Genomic DNA, 20,011 nt, shown 5'->3' on the forward strand with positions numbered 1-20,011 from the left:
TTATAATGTGCCCGCCCGTGCCGTGAAGTATATGTGTGTACAGTTGTACAAGTCTGAGAACAGAACATTTAAGAACCGTCCATCTTCTTCGCACATCAATGCAGCTAATTCTCGTGCCTGCAACTAGCAGCGCACTGCCAAAGCCAAAAGTAAAGTACCACTCATAGTTCCTTAATTTAAAGGATGCATATCAGCATGAATCTGCACGCTTTTTTCTTACTAATAAAGAAAAAAGGAAGGGAAGCATATTTGTACCCTCACCTCAAGATGTAGTTCATACATGTGCACATTATTTAGAATAAATATTGTTGTTGATTGATTCAGTGTGAATTAAGACAAAACAGGACACAATGTCTTCTACATTTCAAGTTGTGTCCATAACTCCAAGTACACATTACTCGGACTAGCTCAGTACATTGTGACAAATTAAACCTCCAATCAGCAGTTTGTTTTTCCTGCAATAAAGTAAAAAGCAGATTATTCTTTACTGCTTCTTGAACAGCATACTCTCATTTTCCGCATAATAGTAAATTTATTGCATTGCTTATTCTAAGATTTAGAAAAAGAGTGATATAATTTGTGATTGATTATTTAATCTGATTAAATGTAAGTGCCACCAAAGATATAATGTTTTAAGGAAAATTTAGCCTTATAATGGCTAGCAACGCCAGATTAAGCCCCCCGTGCAATGCAAAACTAGCTATGAAATGCAACTAACAAATACTGCCATTTTCATTGCCTGCGCAAGAATGTCATCTGAAGTGACAAGTTCCGTGCACAGGAGCACATCGGGCTCAGTGATCTTCATCAGTACCATCAACCTGACTACACCCACTGAAAGAGAAAGGCCTATTCTATGTCTCTCCAATTAACCCTGTCCTTTGCCAGTTGCAGCCACCATATCCCTGCAAACTTCTTGATCTCATTCGCCCACCTAACTTTCTGCCGCCCCCTGCTATGCTTGCCTTCTCTTGGAATCCACTCCGTTACCCCCATGGACCACCGGTTATCTTGCCTTCGCCTTCGCATTACATGCCCTGCCCAAGCCCATTTCTTTCTCTTGATTTCGCCTAGGACATCATTAACACCCGCTTAATCTCTCACCCACTCTGCCCGCTTCCAGTCTGTTAACGTTACACCTGTCATTTTTTTTTCGATAGCTCGCTACATTGTCCTTAAGCTGAACCCTTTTCGTTAGCCTCCACGCTTCTGCCCCGTAAGTGGGTACTGGTAAGATACAGCTGTTGCATACTTTCCTCTTCAGGGATATTGGTAAGCTACCATTCATGATCTGAGAGAACCTGCCATATGCGTTCCACCCCATTCTTATTCTTTTAGTGATTTCCCTCTCATGATCCGGATCAGCAGCCACTACCTGCCCTAAGTAGACGCATTTCCTTACCAGTTCCAGCGCCTCACTAGCAATTGTGAACTGCTCTTCTTCCCTTGCGAGACTGCTCTACATTACTTTGGTTTTCTGCATGTTCAGGCCTACCGTTCTGCTTGTATAACTCATTGATCATGCTTTGCAGCTCATCTCCTGAGTGACTTAGCAAGACAGTGTCATTGGCGAAACACTGGATTGCATTATCAGCTCAAGAACACAGCAACTTTTCTCCATCAAAGGACCCCCTTCCAGCCGTTGGCTTTCTCCGATTTTCATGACCCTGCTAGAGTGACAATGCGGAGAGGGGACTACCCTTGACCTTGGAAGGGGGGAATAATCCCCTTCCACGTCCCACTCCCTGCATTCTCATGCTAGCAGGGCCATGAGAATCTGCAGACAGCATTGCCTGAAAGGGGGTCCTTTGACGAGGAAAAAGCTGCGTTATTGACTTGAATCCTGCTACAGGGGCCCTTAGGGGAAAATTAGCAATGATGCTTCTCATGAGAGATATGTGTGGTATATACAAACAGCCTTTGTCAAATTTTGGAACCCTGAGAGGTTTGCTTCAAAACCAAGGGGCTCTTGTAGCATACATGGAAGTCCCAACTTTTGGAAGGGGAGGAAGTTCCTCTTAGCAACTAGAGATTTGGAAGGCCAGGGATACTTAACGACCCACACGGCGCAGCCCAAAACAGCCTACAAGGAACTTCCCTGTACTGATGTGGCCCCCAAAACAAGAAAACAACACAAGTTTGCCACAACTATGCACTGTTGACTTCAGGATTGGAAGTTTGATGAAAATTTTCATTCTGTAAGATGCCTTAACTTGCTTGCACACAAGACCGGCGCTGCAAAATGCATTTTGCTGCAGAAGGCTTATATGTATCAAAAAGATACCAGATCGCTTAGCCCCTCTTTTGCTTGAAAAATGAAATCGGGAATTGTTCATCATTCAGATAGCCAAGAAAAAAAAGGATGCACAGCAAATAAAAAAATGAACACCTTTCTGTGGGCAACACAAAAGCAGGAAAATCAAATGAGAACTGTATACTCAAGCATATTAAGGACTTACAATTTCAACCAAATCATTACAAACTATGGTTTTGCTTCAATGAAAATGTGACGTACGACATAACATGGTAGAAAGCTTGTTTATTCAGCACACAAATAATGAGAAATCCCCAAAGGCACCATATGATAGCGTTTGGTCAACGATTTGCTAAAAAGGTACACAAGACTGAAAATCACAGGATGGTAAACAGACTGAACTCTGTTGATATAATACGGGTTGCCTGACTGACTGAAATGAAAGGAGTCACATTTTATGGCTTGGTGAGGCAAAAGTCAGGCGAAGATACCTCCCACAGTGGCTGAGTTGCTGTGGCATACATTTGTAGAGCACAAGGTTGCGGGATCAAATCCTAGTTGCTCTGGTCACATCTCACTGCCACTCAAATGTGAAAACACGTGTGTTGCGCATTGTCAGTGCACGTTAAAGAACCCTAAATGACCAAATTATTCAAAAGCCCTCCACTATGGTGTCCCTTTCTTTCTTCCTTGTTTCACTGCCTGCTTCACCCTTTCTCTTATGACACAGTTCAGATGTTTAGTGTAGGACAGTGTACAATCAGTAAGTAATCAAACGTGAACAACACTGAAATGCAGAGACAAGAATGCAAACGTATCAGCTCTGAGAGACAATGTACAAACAAGGTTGATTACCACTTCTGAAACACAATCTTGGCACTTTCTAAGTGAAATTCAGATGTGCTAGTATTGAGATTTCTCTTGCTGAGATCTTCTCATTTCGCTGTTCATGTTTCAATCGTCATGTTTAAATACTATTTGTTGACAAAAGTACCACTGCTTTCCTCATAAATAATCTGCATGTGTATCTTGGATACAATAAGAAACAAATGGCAGCCTCAGAACTTTAAAAATGGACCTAACTGCAGGCTGAAAGTTGCAAACTAGCTCATTACATTTTCACATCACGGTGTGACGACAGCTGACATGGAGGTAGCTTTCTCCTGAATCAAGAGTAAAAGGACAGAACAATAAAAATAGATGGGCTTTCGCGCCTTTGGCCAATATAGTTTCTTATCACAATAAGCTTAATTCCGCAGTGCAAAAAGCAACATCTCTTTCAGTCGTCAATTAAACTCCACTGGACTCGACAACCAAAAATAAAAAAGAATTTCAATGCTCAAAATGTGAATAAAATGGCCGAGTTGTTCACTGATGTACAAATTTGTACAAGGGACCAAGGCCTTGTCTGATGTTTATCATTTAGCATTGGCCTCCTGTTAGACACTGTCTGAGGATCAAATAAAGCAAACAAAATTTTTCATGACTCACTGGCACACAGCTAAATTTGCCATGAAAGCATCTAGCATCGTTCTTGCTCATTTCCGACCTCACACAAATATGAAACGTTATCTATGTTTACAAACACACACTGTGCAAGAACATCTTCAGTAGAAAACAAATGGTGGTTTTCTGACAGCGGTGGATGCACACAAGGCACAATATGGGGCACATAATGGGACACATTTGGCACGATGAGCATTTGTTGGCAGTGAAAATAAATGGAATTCTGAGTCACATAAATACCAAGTATATATGAGTAGGTGCCGTCCTTCATCTTTACATAACATGTACAGCTCTTCTTAGGTACAACATAGTCTGCGGCATGAATGATGATGCTGCCCACCTGTGCACGAAAATACTTGGAAATGCTAGGTACGCAAGCAAATCTCTCCTCGAAGAGTTTTTCAAGACTCTGCGACAATTCTCGAATTGGCTGAGCAGCTCCAAGAACACACGTTTGAAACCACCTTTTGCTCTTGGATTCTAGTTCACATTTAGCAGCTGCAAGGCGGCATGGGCGTCCGGAGGGGGGGGCAAGGAGGGGCGGCTGCACCCCCCTGGAAAATCACTCACTCGAACCGTGAGTGATGGCCGCACGTCAGGGGCGGCGGTGCGCTCAGCCAAAAGAGTAAAAGCGGCCCTGCTTCCACGCTTTGGGTCACATCTGCAAAGTGCCGCGTCCGGGGACGCGTCGTTGCAGACATACAGCGGCACCGGCGAGCATGTGTTTCGAGCCGTCTTGAGATGTGTGCCTGTTTCTTTGATCTCTAGAGAGATAGCGACACGGAGGCAGACAGTGCACACCCCGGCCACCGATGAATTCTTCAGGAGGGAGGGACAAATCAGCCGTGTCCATCCCCGCTTTGTCGGACTGCTCAGGGGCAAGCGGGCGATGAGTTGGCGCCGCCGCCGCTCGCTGTCTCCTCCGATCCACGGAAGAGCGCAGTTCGGTACAAGCGCCGCTTTCAGAATTTTCGGCAAAGGGGATTAGCTGCTTTTGTTCACGGCGACGCAGTCTCCAGAGGCGCCCCCACACCAGCGTTCCTTGCGTCTTCTCCGGAAACCAGCGCCTTTGGTCAAGGCAGCCCGATGGCGCCTGCCTGGCTCGCCTGCCACCTCTGGCTGGGCCTCAAATCCCAACAGCGCCCATGTACTGTGCGATGTCAGTGCATGGTAAAGAGACCGTCCGTCCCTCATAGCCTGAGTCGTTTTGGCGCTCTGAACCTCATAAAAACACACAAAACAAATTTTCCGACCGGAGTGGCGAGTGTCCCTTCCCCTCGGAAGTCGCGCGGCGTTCCTTGCGTGTGCGCGCCTCTTTGTGCTTCGGTGTTTTTAGTGGCCGGTTGTCAACGAAGCTGAGAACAACCAAGACAGCGGACGAGAAAACGACGAGCGGCGAGTAGTGTGTGTGCAAATACTCGACTGTGCGGTTGCGCGAGCAAGATGGAGCGAGGTGTATGAAGCTGCGAGCGTGCATTTATCTTGTAAATAAGTTTTCGCTGCATACATAGTCATTTTTTGTTTTCAACGTACGCATTCAACCGTTTTTCCAATCAATGTGTATATATCTTTAACACTACCAACCCCGAGGAACTCCATAGCCAGCTTTGTCTCGCGCGGTCCCGAATGATGGATATTCGACGCTTCTTCAAGCGTCAGCGGTTGTCTGACGAAGCATTATCCAAATGCGCCCCTGCAGATTCTGGTGTGACATGTGACAACGGTGTAGCATTTGAACAGAGTGATGCAAGCTTTTATCACCGGACAGTAGCTGATGTCGTCGACTCCATGGAAGGGACTCTGTCAACAGTGAGTTCAGGTGATGAAGCAGGCCGAGATGATTCCATTTCTCCTTTCTTGGGATTCAAGTCCGGATTTGACCAGAGCGATGCAACCTTTCATCACCGGACAGTAGCCGGCGTCGTCGTCTCCATGGAAGGAACTCCACCAGCGAGCTCCGGTCACGCAGTAAGCCGAAACGATTCCCTTTCTCCTTGCTTGGGATCGAAGTCCGGAGACAACATCAAGAAAACAAATAACTTGCCTCAAGAATATGGCTTAGGAGAGTTTCTAGGCAAAGCTAAACTCACTGGCATACCGGACTTTTTGAAGTTACGTCTTCTTACTAAGCCATGGTCGCCAAATGTCACATATGATTTTAAGAAGGATGTAACACCTGGAAAGAGGCCTTTTCGACATCAGTGGCTGGGAGATTACGCCCCCTGGCTTGCGTACTCAGCGACAGCGAAAGGCGCCTTTTGTCGTTTTTGCGTCATTTTTCCTCCGCGTGTTCACCGGGGAACTCAAGGTAGTTTTATCGTGCGCGCTTTCAGTAACTACAGAAAAATGCACGAGGCGTGCAGGGATCACGTAAAATCCCAATGGCACCAGGAGGCAATGACGGCCTCACAGAACTTTATGGATGTGATGAAAGGCAAGCAGCTACCCGTTGTACAGCAGCTGAACAGAGCACTGCACGCGCAAGTTGAAAGGAACCGTGAGAAACTATTTCCAATAGTTTCCACCATTGTCTTTTGCGCGACGCATGACTTGCCGATTCGCGGCAAGCAGTCCGATAGTGGAGTCTTCAATGATCTGCTTGACTTTCGTGTAGAAGCTGGAGATACTCTACTTCAGGAGCACTTCGCTTCTTCTGCTGGCAATGCCAAGTACACTTCTGTCCGCGTCCAGAACGAGATCATCACAATCTGTGGCGACATCCTGAGAGAGCAGATAGTTACCGAAACTAACAAAGCGTTTGCTTTTTCCGTTCTTGCTGACGAAACTGCAGATATTTCAGGAAAAGAGCAGATGTCTATAGGCGTTCGCTTTATTGACAAGGCGGAAGTCGAAGTGTGCGTTCGAGAGCAGTTTTTGGGATTTGTAGAGCTGGAGCAATTAAACTCCGCTTGCATCGCCGCGGCAATCTTGAAGCTTTTGACGAATGTCGGACTGATTCTTTCGAACCTCGTTGGACAGGGGTACGATGGATGCTCTACAATGGCTGGAAAAGAAGCTGGAGTGAACAAAATTATACAAAAACAGTTCCCGAAGGCACTATTTTTCCACTGTGCAAGTCACAAACTAAATCTCGTCATCAACGATTTGAACGACGTCTCTGAAATTCGAAACACAATTGGGATAATCAAACAAACCATAAACTTCTTCCGCGAGAGCGTGCTCCGGAGAAAATTGGTGCCCAACATTCCGATGCTGTGTGAGACAAGATGGTCTGCAAAGTACAAGTCTATTAGGATCTTCTCTCAGCATTACGTGGCCATAGTCGAAGCACTCGAGCAGCTCGCGTCCACGGAATCATGCTCGAACGCTGCAACTAGACAACGAGCTCACATCCTCTACTGCGCAACAACAACCTCATCTTTCATCGTCTGCTTGCATATTGTAGCGAAGTACAGCCAAGGGCGTCCGCAGAATTTTTTGCAGCGGGGGGCTCCATTGGTTCTTGGCGCCAGAGGGGGGGGGGGGGGGGTATGTTCGTAGCAAAAAGGCACTATTTGCGGAGTAAATTCATTTATTTATATATAAATAAAAAAGAAGGGAAATACACACATGAAAGAAAAATTACAAACAGCAAATTAAAGCGTGGCTAGGAGAGAGATATTGGAGTTTATCAACGAAGAAACAATTAAAGTTACTAAAAAATGCAAAAAGATACTGTCACTTCGTGGAGAAGAGTGCTCAGTCTTGCTGCATACGAGTTCTCGACTCACCCGGATTGATGACCAGCACACAGCACAATATGTTCACAAACACGCCACTACAGTCACTCGTCAGTCTTCCTTGAACAGCAACTGTAGGCGCCTCGGATTTTTCTGGGCGAATTGCGTAATTACACGGGTGATAAATTCATTTCCGTGCTTCATTACACGCTCTCGGTGCACACTCATCATACACATTGATTGGAAAAACGGTTGAACGCGTACGTTGAAAACAAAAGACGACTATATATACAACGAAATATTTAAAAGATAAATGCACGCTCGTATACACCTCGCTCCATCTTGCTCGCGCATCCGCACAGTCGAGCAACCGCACACACACTGCTCGCCTCTCGTCGTTTTCTCGTCCGCTGTCGTGGTTGTTCTCACAAGCTTCGTTGACAACCGGCCACTAAAGGCACCGAAGCACAAACACAGAGGCGCGCACACGTGAAAGGGAATATCCCCGAATGCGCACTTCGGGGGTGAAAGGAACGCTGCGCGACTTCCGAGGGGAAGGGACACTCGCCACTCCGGTCGGAAATTTTTTTTGTGTGTTTTTATGGGGTTCAGAGCCCCAAAACGACTCAGGCTATGAGGAACGGAGTAGTACAGAGTTCCGGATAATGTCCACCACCTGGATCTCTTTACAATGCACTGACATCGCACAGTACATGAGCGCTGTTGGGATTTGAGGCCCAGCCAGAGGTGACAGGCGAGCCAGGCAGGCGCCATCGGGCTGCGTTCACCAAAGGCGCTGGTTTTCGGAGAAAACGCAAGGAACTCTGGTGTGGGGGCTCCTCTGGAGACTGCGTCGCCGTGAACAAAAGCAGCTAATCCCCTTTTCCGAAGATTCTGAAAGCGGCGCTTCTACCGAAATGCGCTCTCCCGTGTTTCGGAGGAGACAGTGAGCGGCGGCGGCGCCAACTCATCGCCCGCTTGCCCCTGAGCAGCCCCACAAAGCGGGGGTGGACACGGCTGATTTGTCCTTCCCTCCTGAAGAATTCATCGGTGGCCGGCGTACGAACGTATCCGAAGGCGAAAACAACATGCCCTGTGCACTGTTTGCCTCCGTGTCGCTATCTCTCTAGAGATGAAAGAAACAGACACCCATCTCAAGACGGCTCGAAATACATGCTCGCCGGTGCCGCTGCATGTCTGCAACAGGTCGCCCTTTTGTAGAGCTAACGATGGCGTGGTTTGAAAACGGCGGGACGGCGCGCGCCCGGACGCGGCATTTCGCAGATGTGCCCCAAAGCGTGGAAGCGGGGCTGCTTTTACCCTTTTGGCTGAGCGCACCACCGCCCCTGGCGTGCGGCCATCACTCACGGTTCGAGTGAGTGATTTTCCAGGGGGGTGCAGCCGCCCCCCCTTGCCCCCCCCCCTCCGGACGCCCATGAGTACAGCGCTCGGCTCGAACCAGCTACGAACATTCTGCAAGGTGTATCCATGGACTTCCATTCTGTGCATGGCCACATCACTGAGCTACAACGTATTTTTCGCGGCCACCGGACAAACGCTGTAGAGGAGTTCTCTAACATCATGAATGCAGCAAGGGAGGCAGCCAATCACTTAAATGTGGTGATATCTGTACCAAGACAAGTCTCTCGTCAGGCCCACCGAGACAACTACGGGATTCAGTCGCCAGAGGAATACTACCGTGTGGCAATATATGTGCCGTACTTGGACTCCCTCACTGCTTCTTTAGCTCGGCGCTTTTCTGAAAGCAATAAGAGGAGCTTCAAACTTCTCCAGCTGCATCCATCAAAAATGAAGCACTTGAGCCGTGTTGAGTTCGCTGTTCTCGCCGAAGAACTCCAGTGCTTTTACGGCATCGACAACTTCAAGGAAGAGGCCATCTCTTGGTACGAGATGTGGTGCAACAAAACTGGGGACCCATCAGAAATAACTTACCGCGAGCTTCTACATCAGGCCAAGACATTCTTCCCTGGTGTTGCAAAAGCCATTGAGGTGGCTCTGGCTTTGCCAGTTACTACCTGTACGGTCGAACGCTCCTTCAGTACAATGAGGAGAGTGAAAACGTGGCTACGCTCAACGATGACAAACGACAGGCTGGACGGCCTTTGTATGATGAGTGTGCACCGAGAGCGTGTAATGAAGCACAGAAATGAATTTATCACCAGTGTCATCACGCAATTCGCCCAGAAAAATCCGAGGCGTCTACAGTTTCTGTTCAAGGAAGACTGACTGAGTGACTGTCGTTGCGTGTTTGTGAACATATTGTGCTGTGTGCTGGTCATCAATCCGGGTGTGTCGAGAACCCGTATGCAGCAAGACTGAGCACTCTTCTCCACGAAGTGATAGTATCTTTTTGCATTTTTATTAATTTTAATTGTTTCTTCGTTGATAAACTCCAATGTATTTCTCCTAGCCTCGCTTTAATTTGCTGTTTGTAATTTTTCTTTCATGTGTGTATTTTACTTATTTATTTTATTTGTATATAAATAAATAAATTTACTCCGCAAATAGTGCCTTTTTGCTACGAACATACCCCCCCCCCCCCTCCGGCGCCAACAACCAATGGGGCCCCCCCTGCAAAAAATTCTGCGGACGCCCTTGCAAGGCGGGCTGAAAGTTGTAACTCTCTACTTAAAAATCCATATGTTTGATGCATGATGCACCTTTCTGCCACCTGCATTGGCACAGATTTTGCAGCCGAAACAAGCTTCAAGGCTCGGCCATTAGAATCCTCAAAGGGGAATGTTGAAATGCCCCAAAGTGGGCCGAACATCCGTGTTGCCTTTGGTAAGTGAAGCAGCTGATGAACGTTAAACGTTGCTGCTGCCTCTCCATAGAGTTTTATGACTTGTGTAGCAAATTGGAAGAGTAGCTTTTCTGCATCACTAATATCACTTTCATTGACCACATCCTTCAATAGCAAGAAAACTGCTTTCACAAGAAGGGCAAAATGGGACACATATGTATGCACAAGAAACCCTGAAAGACATGGCAAGCTATAAAATAGTAGCCAGTACCGCCACTCTGTGGCCTTCCAGAATGCACGTTCTGAAAGTGGCCGTGGCATCCTTGCAAATGTGATTGGAGGTTTTATGCACCGTAGCCTCGAATCCAAGATGTTAATGTGCCTGCCAATATAGAAGGCCGATCCCGTGGCTGAAAACCACAGCTCAGTCAGCTGCTTGGTCAAACCCTCCAGCACACAATGCATGTAGTCTGGTGGTAGTCCCCAGACAAGGTCCAGACCCTTGAGCTTCATAAGACAAGATGGGCCTTTCATGGCAAAGATTGCAGTCTTCTCCAGCGTTGACCAAAGCATCGCATTAAGCACACCTGCATGCGTCCTCTCAGCAGCCACCTGACCATGACAGGGAAACTTCACTGTTCCTGGAGAAAAACATATTCACATTTGTCATTACGGTGGCTGCTTAGGCAGCTTGGAATACATTTTTCTTTCACTACATCAGTTTACGGCATAATAAATAGTTGAAACTGCACCCTTGTGTGCATTGTTGTTTTAATTCTAGTTTACTAATTGTTTACTAAGTAAGAAGCAAAAGCAGCGAGGCAATATGTGTATCTCTGCTGACGTCTCGTTGCCTGCCACAGTCACTTGCATGCAATATGTGCGAATGGCAGCGGTGCTTGCTGTGCACAATCAGGAGTGAAGAGGGCGATCTGAATCACTATGGGAATGCCAAGGTGTCAGCATGAGTGAACTTCTCTTTGCACCTCCTCGAAAGTTGTGAAAGCTTAGTGGTTGAGCTACTTGTGAGGATAGCAACCAGAATGCAGACATGCGTTAGATGTGACTTAGCCATGCACTTGCAGTGAAGTTCGCCGTACCTTCAATGAGAATCGGCCGGGTAGCTCGGGTGTATCTTTAGACACTTCAATAAAAAAAAAAGCTGGGGATCCTGCCTTCCCAATCAACCTGCTGTCATGGCAAGCAGCTATACATGATGGCGATAATCCACCATGTAATGAAAGTCACACTGTTCTCTTCTGAAGCCTGGGAAGTTGTTACAACTGCAACGGATTATAAATATCGGTGAGCTGCTTGCTGCTCTACATTGGGTAAAAAGGCTTCTCTCTAAAACACCTGTTAACAGGCTCTTTAAAAATTGTAGTAAAAAATTGGATGGAAATTAACTCCTTTTTTTGCTGCACATAGAATAGTATGCAATGTTTAATGTGGTTGCTTCATAAAAACCAATTTTCATTAAGAAAAAAATCCACGGATAATTCCCATTGAAAGTCACAATAAATACAACGCTGTCCTTCATGTTTGATTTTTCATTCGACTTGCTATCTTTTCTTTTTTTTCTGAGCACACATATTTCCCAGGGCAGGTTGCATCTACATTCACCAGATATAAACGTTTGCTTAGACTTCACCTGTAAAATTTGCAACAGGCACCATGCTTCACTTATCCAGCCAGAGCTTTAGCTCTGTCCAAGCACAGATTCTACATGAGCAGGTTGCTATCAATCTATTTCACTCTGCTCATTGTACTTGAGATATCATGGTTTTTCTGGCAACTACCGTAGCAACATTGGGCAGCATTAATTGGTAACAGTTTCTGAATCAAAAAGTACTTTAAGAACAGAATGCCATTATATTGTAGCAGTTGTTACACTGAAAGGGAACAGCAGCGGCTGAACGAGGGCACCAGAGAAAACCGACCTACACTTCAGCGTCGTCTACTTCTACCCACTGCGATCGCTTTCTTCTTCTACTTAATCCTCGTGTCAATATTACATTTCTAGTCTTCGCATCAAGATGAAAAGCCTACACTGTGTTTTATTTCCAATCAACAGTATCATATCATGCATGCTATTGGCACAAACTTAGCAATGATTAAGTTCCTACTCGAATGACGCCATTTTGGCCAAAAGGATGCTCTACACCTGCCATCCAGCTGCGTATCCACGCTTGTGAAACGAGGCAAGCTGAGCAGGTCTACAAAACCATTTGCCATCACGATTGTTTAGACAAATTCCCAATCCATGAAGCAGTTATCTGAGCAGCTAATAGACTAGCAACCAAACCATGCAGTATAATGTGCAGTGCCCTATGGGTAACTCTAGTTTCACTTAGTCCGACCTGGTATGTGTTAGAAATTTGACCGAGTCCAAGAATCCACACCACGCCATCATTGACACAAATGACTCCTATCTTTTGCAGGTTCTTGTTAACTGTGCTTCAGTGTTGGTGTATTGTTATCTCTCAAGACTACTTCTGGCATTTTCCAAACAAAAGAATGCAGTGCTTCAGTAAGCCCAGCATATTTTAACACTGCTTATATTGCAAATTACGACAGATTGCAAGTTATTTTTACTTCGATTGAATTTTCCATATTTCTTCCCAACGGGCCCCTGCAGTGACTCGTCCCTAAAATAGTGGCTCCAGCCAAAACTGAATAAAAAAATGAAGTAGAACGAGCGATATCCGGCACCTGCTTGACATTGACAGGCTCAAACCGATCTGAAGCGAACAATAGGGCCCAAAGTGGAAATTTTTGATAAAAAAAATACAATAGACCTCTCCCTGATGTAAACAGTGTGACGTCAAAAAGGTGTGCCCCTATGGGCAAAATCGTCGACTTTCGGTTCTGAACCGGTTTTTCAGGTGCCGAGCGCTCGCCCACCAGCTTTGTTCCCTGATTCGAAATGCCTGGCAGCCTTTCTTCTCCCTGTGAGAGCCTCCTCGGTATGGCGCATGTTTTGCCCATCGGACCAGAAACACGAGCGTTGATGACGTAGGCCGGGAGAGGTCTATTGAAGAAAGAATTAGAAACAGGTACACATGGGCACGCTTCCCAAGCATATTTCAAGCAAGTTATGTTGACAAGATCAGACAGAAAGCAAAGGCTAGCCCAACACCACAACACGCCTCTCCCCCTACAAAGCAGCAGGCATTAGTATGAACTGAGTGTTCAGCCTTGAACACTGCTTAGCCACATCAGCTGCCCAGGCACATTTAAAAACTATATTTATTACAAAAGAAACGTTTCTGATTAAAAAAAAAATACGATCCACACTCACCGTCAATAGCTGTGCCTTTTTCCCAACACCAACTGCAGCCAAAATACCCGTTGAATTGTTTCATGTTTAATAGGGCCGCTCTGGCTGGGGAGTCCACACAGCAGGTGACAGCATGAACTGCAGACTTTACAGCTGTCCCAGCATGGTACCATGTCAGCTTCCCAATACTGCAAACCTCTTCAACAAACCTCTTCATAAAAAGGTGCATTGGGGGGTGAGTTTTTGAAAACCATAAGGCTGAAATGGTCACATTCTGCCATTTCAGTTGAAATGGAAGTTCGTTAATTACAAAATGGATTGGCCATATTGAAGACTTGCTAGATTCAAACACTGGTGCCCCATCCGTGTTGAAAGTGAGCGTGAGATCAGACCAAGTCATGTTCAAGTGGTTTCTTGTGCTCCTGTACAGGTCACCATCCGTGATGTCGGCATAAGTTCCTGGTTTGTGACATCTTGTCGCTATTTGCTGGAGATTTCCAAAAAGAGGCCCACTTGTTTGCTTCACCAAGTCAAGGATTTGCTGTTTCAAGTCAAACATCAAAAAAAAGCTTCCAGTGTTGATTAAAGTCTGCACTATCTTTTGGACGCCACATGACTTACATTTAACAGCTGTATTTTTTCCAAGGCTCAACAAAGTCCCAAGGTAATCATAGCATGCCGAACAAAAGAAGTGTAGCTTCAGTGCTTCCTTTTGATTTTTCCACAGCTTCCTGAAGAAATAAGTGGTGCCTGGTACAACTTCTGACCCAAACAAAGCATTAACAAAAATCAGCAGACCTCTTACTTGTGCCCATGTTAGACCTGCATTTACAACATAAGCTAAAACCAACAAGAGTGCTTCTGCTTTCGTTGTTGTTTGGTGCGGCAGAGTCTCAGCAGACAATCTTTCAAACTGTTCCTGGAAGTCATAGGTTAATCTCTCCGCGTCAGGATCATCAACTTCACTTTCTTCATTATTGTCCTCACTCCTGTTCGCGGCAGCAGGTACGTCTTCTTCACTGCCTCCAGGTTGGGTGGGCTCTGGTTGTGAGCATGCACCAGTTTCGGGTATGCTGGTCTCCCTCTCAGAGCATGGACCGATGTTCTCATTAGCACAGCTGGCGTTATCTGCTCCATCGTCTCCGCTGTTGGGTGACAATGAACCCACAGCATCTGGAGAATCCTGACTGGGGCTTGTACCTTGCAAATCCTCATTTTGTAGGTGTGAGCATGAATCGGCACTTTGTAAAGCTCTGGGAGGACCACTCACATTTAGTGCAGTGTCATCCTAAAAATAAAAAAAAGAAGCAGAAATTACAAGCCAAACACAACCAACAATTGGCATGCAAGATAAAAAAAGAAAAGTGAATGCGAACTGTTACTACAGGCATCCTCATGTGCCTTCTTGCAGGTAGTGATGCCCATTACAAGTGTTTGAAAAGCAACTATGACAACACAACCAAAAAAATTGGGGGGACACTTGAGCTCCACCTTTAAGGGCATGGTGCGATAGCGTTAATGCCTCCAGTCTGCGGCACCCCTTGCGGATCGGTGTTAACGTGCATGCACTTCGCTGCTAGCTTAATCACTAATCCCTTAATTTGTGCTGCCATTATCTCAAACATATTCATTAGCATGCAGTCATCAACTACTCAAATAAATCTTTTCAATTTCAAGAAAAAGAACCAGTTCAATTTTTACATAACGGGAAATCTTTGTAAAAGAAAGAAAAAAAAAGGATATCATATCATGTAAAAGACCCGGCATAGCTATAAAGCCCTGCCTTAACCAAGCTGTACAAACACGGCTTCCTGGCCTAGGGGTAACATGTCTGACTTGGGATCTAAGGGTGCCAGGTTCAACTCGCATCTCACAAGAGCTACCAGAGTTGGCAGCTCCTTCCAACACCGATATATCATGTAGCCTGCAGACATCAAGCAAACTGCCTACCAATCAGCGCCGTGCCATGTCACCAATCTGATTGCCTCCGGCCAGAGGCATGCTCGTGATTTTCCGCTCACAATGTCGACAACACTAAAGACACATTTTTTGCTAAACAGGGCGCTTAATGCCAATGCATTAATAAATATAAATATTCATTATCACAAGTGAGGGCATGTTTAGCTCAAGAACAGTCCTTATTCTGCCCATGTAACTACTACAGTCTATTGAGCTCAGTAAACACATGCTTTATTTAACCTACCACCTAAGCTACTCAGGTAATTGTGATTTTCTAGCAGTGCAGGGCCCATACGAAGGTGAAATTAGGATAGACAGCGAGTCCTAACCAGCCACTGCCTGTGGTTTGCAAGCCTGTCCCAACGTACAACAAAGGGGGTGCAAGAGAACTTTTCATTTTTCTGTCAACTGATGCGAAAGAAAGCTAGGCTGCCAAAATGATTAAGACCAGCAAAGGTGCACTGCAAACCTTTAGGACACCGCTGGCACCTATGCAAGGCAATTTTCTGTGAGTAACATTCAAATACACGACAACAGTGACCACAAGCTGTGCCAGAATCTTCATAGAGAGGTGGCAAGTTAAATTTCGGACAAGCGTGATGCCTGTCACATTCGTGCACGTGGACAAAAAATAAAACAGCAAACAGTGGCGATAGCTTCACATACTGACCAGAGAGAGAGCCTAACGAAGGCTAAATTTCCAATATTCATCCTCTTTATCAGGATCTCAAGGAATTCGTGTTCAGCAAATTTTTTATGCGGGCCGACAACTTTCAGGCCAAAATCACCACCTCTTACCTCTCTTTGGCACCGTCACTGAAGCTAACAGCTACCAGTTAACATTTTTAAGTAGAGAGAGACCGAGACTACCTAGAATTTTTCAAGGCCACTTATGTGGTAATACATTAATAATAAAGCAGCAGTAAATGACATCATCAGTAGCACATGGCTCATGTCTTGCACACAGTCTTTTTTTTCCTTTACTGGTGGTCTGTTTTGGTGGTCTGTTAAGTTGAATATATTATGTAGTGAGACAGCAGATAACCACAGGCAAACAAACTTTGTGCTTAGCAACTACATTGTAGTTGGTTTCCTGTTTTTGGGGCTTATTTTTCTTTCTATTTGTTTTGAGACTTCAATGTGACTCTTGGAGCATGACAGAGTGGTAAACATGGTAGAAATTTTGGGTTTCCTTGCTTATATAACCTGTCATTTCACTTGATCCACAAAAAAAAAGCAGTTTGAACTTTGTGCCTTGTGGTGTTGCTTTTCCTTTTTTGCTGCCTGGTCCTTGTCCTGTTTATGAACAGACAACTTTCCTAGATATGAATAAACTAGCTTGGAAGAATTTCTTACCGGACCCATAACATGTGGAGAATCGTGACTGGGACTGCTTCCTTGAATGTCCCCATCTTGCCGGTCTGAGCAGTAAATGCCACTCTGTAAAGCCCTGGAAGGATCATTCATGATGAGTGGTGCGTCATCCTAAAAAATAGGAAAGGAAAAAACAATACTATAAACTGTTGGCATGGGTTAATGAATGTCTGCTACCCTGCGATTCTTCATCTACCTTTTTACAGTAGCCATCAAATGAAACGCGGACAGAAAAGAATTCGCCGCTGGAGAAGATCTACAGATAAGACATACCTTTAGCTACCGCACAGCGGTCTCCGCGCCATTTCTAAGGAAACTTCTAAAGGCTAACTCTCTCGTTTTGCTGCTCCCTTTCAAAGTGTCTTCTCGGTCTTTAATTCAATGCTGAGATAAACGCACGCGCACATACGATAGGTAGACTTTTTGAGTCGATCTTTTCTGCATGTTGCAGAGCTTGTGTGGAAAATTTTGCGCGCTCTAGTATTCAGTGACCCAGTAGATGCTCGCTGTTCCCGATTTCAACTGTCTGTGCGCACCTTATTTTAATACAGACGCTAACTTACACTGCATACACGCGCACACACTTACACACACGCGCGCGCGCGCGCACGCACGCACACACACACACACACACGCGCACACACACACACACATACACACGCACGCACGCGCACACACACGCACGCACGCACGCGCACACACTCACGCAAGCACGCGCGCGCATGCACGAGCGCGCACATAATCTATACATACATACCTTAACGGCACCCCTTTTGCGTCTGTTCCGGATGTTCCAGAGGGTTTGTTTGGGAATTTTTCCGTTTGAACCAGGTTCCAAGTATTGCCTGTAGCGCTTTCGTGACTTCTGTGACATCGCGAAGTTGGCTGCTAATACGCCCGGTGCCGAAAACCGTTCCCGCTCGTTGAATCTTCAGCAGACGCTACGGCCGTCACTGTACTGTCACTCCCTGGCTCCGTGCAAAAGCGATCTTCCCGCCATCATGCCGCCACCACGTGCAGTGTTGCCACCTCTATTTCCGAGCATTCCACCAAAATGTTTTCAAAAATTCGCTAATAATCCGCTAAACATTTTTGGAAAACACCAAAATATCTGCTATTATGTACTGCGATGCTAGATGTAGAAATACGTGCACTGCGTCTTTCCTTGGCTTAGAAATGCAAGCAAATGTAGCGATCCAGAGTTAGAACTGTGATAAAAAAAAAAGGGATTCCTTAAGCAAAATCGAAACCCCACGAATTTCGATGGAGGCGAAATATAATAGAAGCCCGCGTACTGTGCGATGTCAGTGCACGTTAGAGAACCTCTGGTCCCCTGTTGGTCGAAATTTCTGGAGCCCTTCACTACGGCGTCTCTCATAGCCTAGTCGCTTTGGGACGTTAAACCCCATAAACCAAACTAAACCAAACCAGAATGCGCATCGCCGTTTGAAGCGGCGTCTGCTTGTGCGCGTATCACAACCAGCCATGAACATGAGGTCAAGGAAAAGGTGGCATATTTTATCCCGCAACTATGGCTAGGAGGAAAGAGCAATTTCTTCAAGCGTTCAGTCAGATTATTTTTTGAGCAACATTCGTTGGCAGCGTTCAGGGCAGCTTGTACCGCATCGTTCCTGCGAGCGTTCCTGCCAGCAATTTTGTTTAAAGGCGTGAGTAAAGAAAACCAAACATAAGTAGGCTGTAAGGTAATCCTGTTCTCCTCAAATACACAGTCCGAAATAACCCATATAAAAAGTACTCCACAAGGGCCATTCTTCATAGGTTTATTTTACCGGGCGCTTCAGCGAACACTTCCGAAATTTTTACATTGCCTCGCGCATCGCATGTTCCTTGCACGAACAGGGACTGGAATGTTGTTACAAGTGACGACATTGCTTCACTGTGGTTAATGACATACATTGACAAATATTTTGTTACTGATATGTCAGTTGATTCGTCAACAATGATTCTGTATTTGCTGTTGCCAATGTCTGATGAAAGGTCCTCTTTAAAGTGCGGGTACAGAACATTTTAACCACTGCAGCGCATTTTGTCCTCTTCATTCGGCAGTCTCTGGCAGCCGCACTGTCTGGGAATGATTTCTTGATGCATTCTGCCAGATGGTCGGCAGTGCTGCAGTGTTCAGCTATGAACAACGCGGCCCTGCCCTCGAGATCTGCTGTGCTCACGGCATTGCTTTCAGTTCTTTTTGGGAATGTAATCTGCTGACGGGCCCAATATGCTAGTATCATTATGGTGCTGCTTTTTTGTATCTTTGTGAGCCTTCAGTTCGTTGTACTTGGATCCGAGTTGGCACCTGCAAAACTTACATTCAGCAACCTTCAATCCATTGGGTGTTTTCTTGCAGAGGAGCCAGCTGCTCAGACCCGGGTCTTTAAGCCATTCGTCTCGAAACTTTTGAGCGTTTTTGCCATGATATCTCCCATGCTCGTGCGCACCGTTTGGGATAGGTTATTTTCTGCCGCAGCGCCACAGTCAATGCCGATATACAGCCGGGTGTTTCACCTAAGACTTTCTGCAATTTTTAAAAATAAGCTATTTGAATTAGATGCGCGCTTTTTCTGGCATAGCATTGTCAGTGGTGTAGTACATCATAATGCAGCTAAGACGTGCTAACTAGCAGGCTTGTTAACCAATATTTAATAGTTAACTTTTAAACTATTACCGCTAGGCTGGAGGCACGTAGGCCACCGTAAGTAATGTCCATATCCGTTTTTAGAATTTCGAGAACGCGATTATCCTCGGCGCTGTGGCCCAACAAATTTTGGCTATCTCGACGAGTTAGGTTCACTGGAGAGGTTGCTTTGCCTGCAAGCTTCTCAACCCGCATGTATTTTGGCGCGATGTAGGCGAAATTTGTTGGGCCACAGCGCCAAGGGTAACCGCGTTTTCGAAATTCTAAAAACTGATATGGGTATTACTTACGGTGGGCTACATGCCTCTCAATAATTAAGGAGCCCAACGGTAATAGTTTAAAAGTTAATTATTAAATGTTGGTTAACAAGCCTGCTAGTTAGCACGTCTTAGCTGCATTATGATGTAGTACACCACTGACAATGCTATGCCACAAAAAGCGCGCATCTAATTCAAATAGCTTATTTTTAAAAATTGCAGAAAGTCTTAGGTGAAACACCCTGTATACCAAGCGGACTGATTTATTCTGCTCAAAGAAGCAA

General features: G+C 45.6%; 1 protein-coding gene across 1 annotated transcript; it reads right to left on the reverse strand.

Annotated features, from left to right (window-relative positions):
- Positions 1-3,491: 3,491 nt before the first annotated feature.
- On the reverse strand, positions 3,492-16,910 carry LOC149325520 (uncharacterized). The gene is made up of 4 exons (XM_089564323.1): positions 16,800-16,910; positions 13,506-14,772; positions 10,056-10,845; positions 3,492-4,257 (listed from the first exon to the last, which is right to left on the reverse strand). The coding sequence occupies exons 1-4, from the start codon at positions 16,908-16,910 to the stop codon at positions 3,777-3,779; spliced, it is 2,649 nt and encodes an 882-aa protein (XP_089420449.1). The 3' UTR covers positions 3,492-3,776.
- Positions 16,911-20,011: the final 3,101 nt, after the last annotated feature.

Source organism: Amblyomma mixtum, chromosome 10, assembly GCF_055824585.1.
Source record: "Amblyomma mixtum isolate Tamu chromosome 10, ASM5582458v1, whole genome shotgun sequence".
NCBI classification, from domain to species: Eukaryota; Metazoa; Arthropoda; class Arachnida; order Ixodida; family Ixodidae; genus Amblyomma; species Amblyomma mixtum.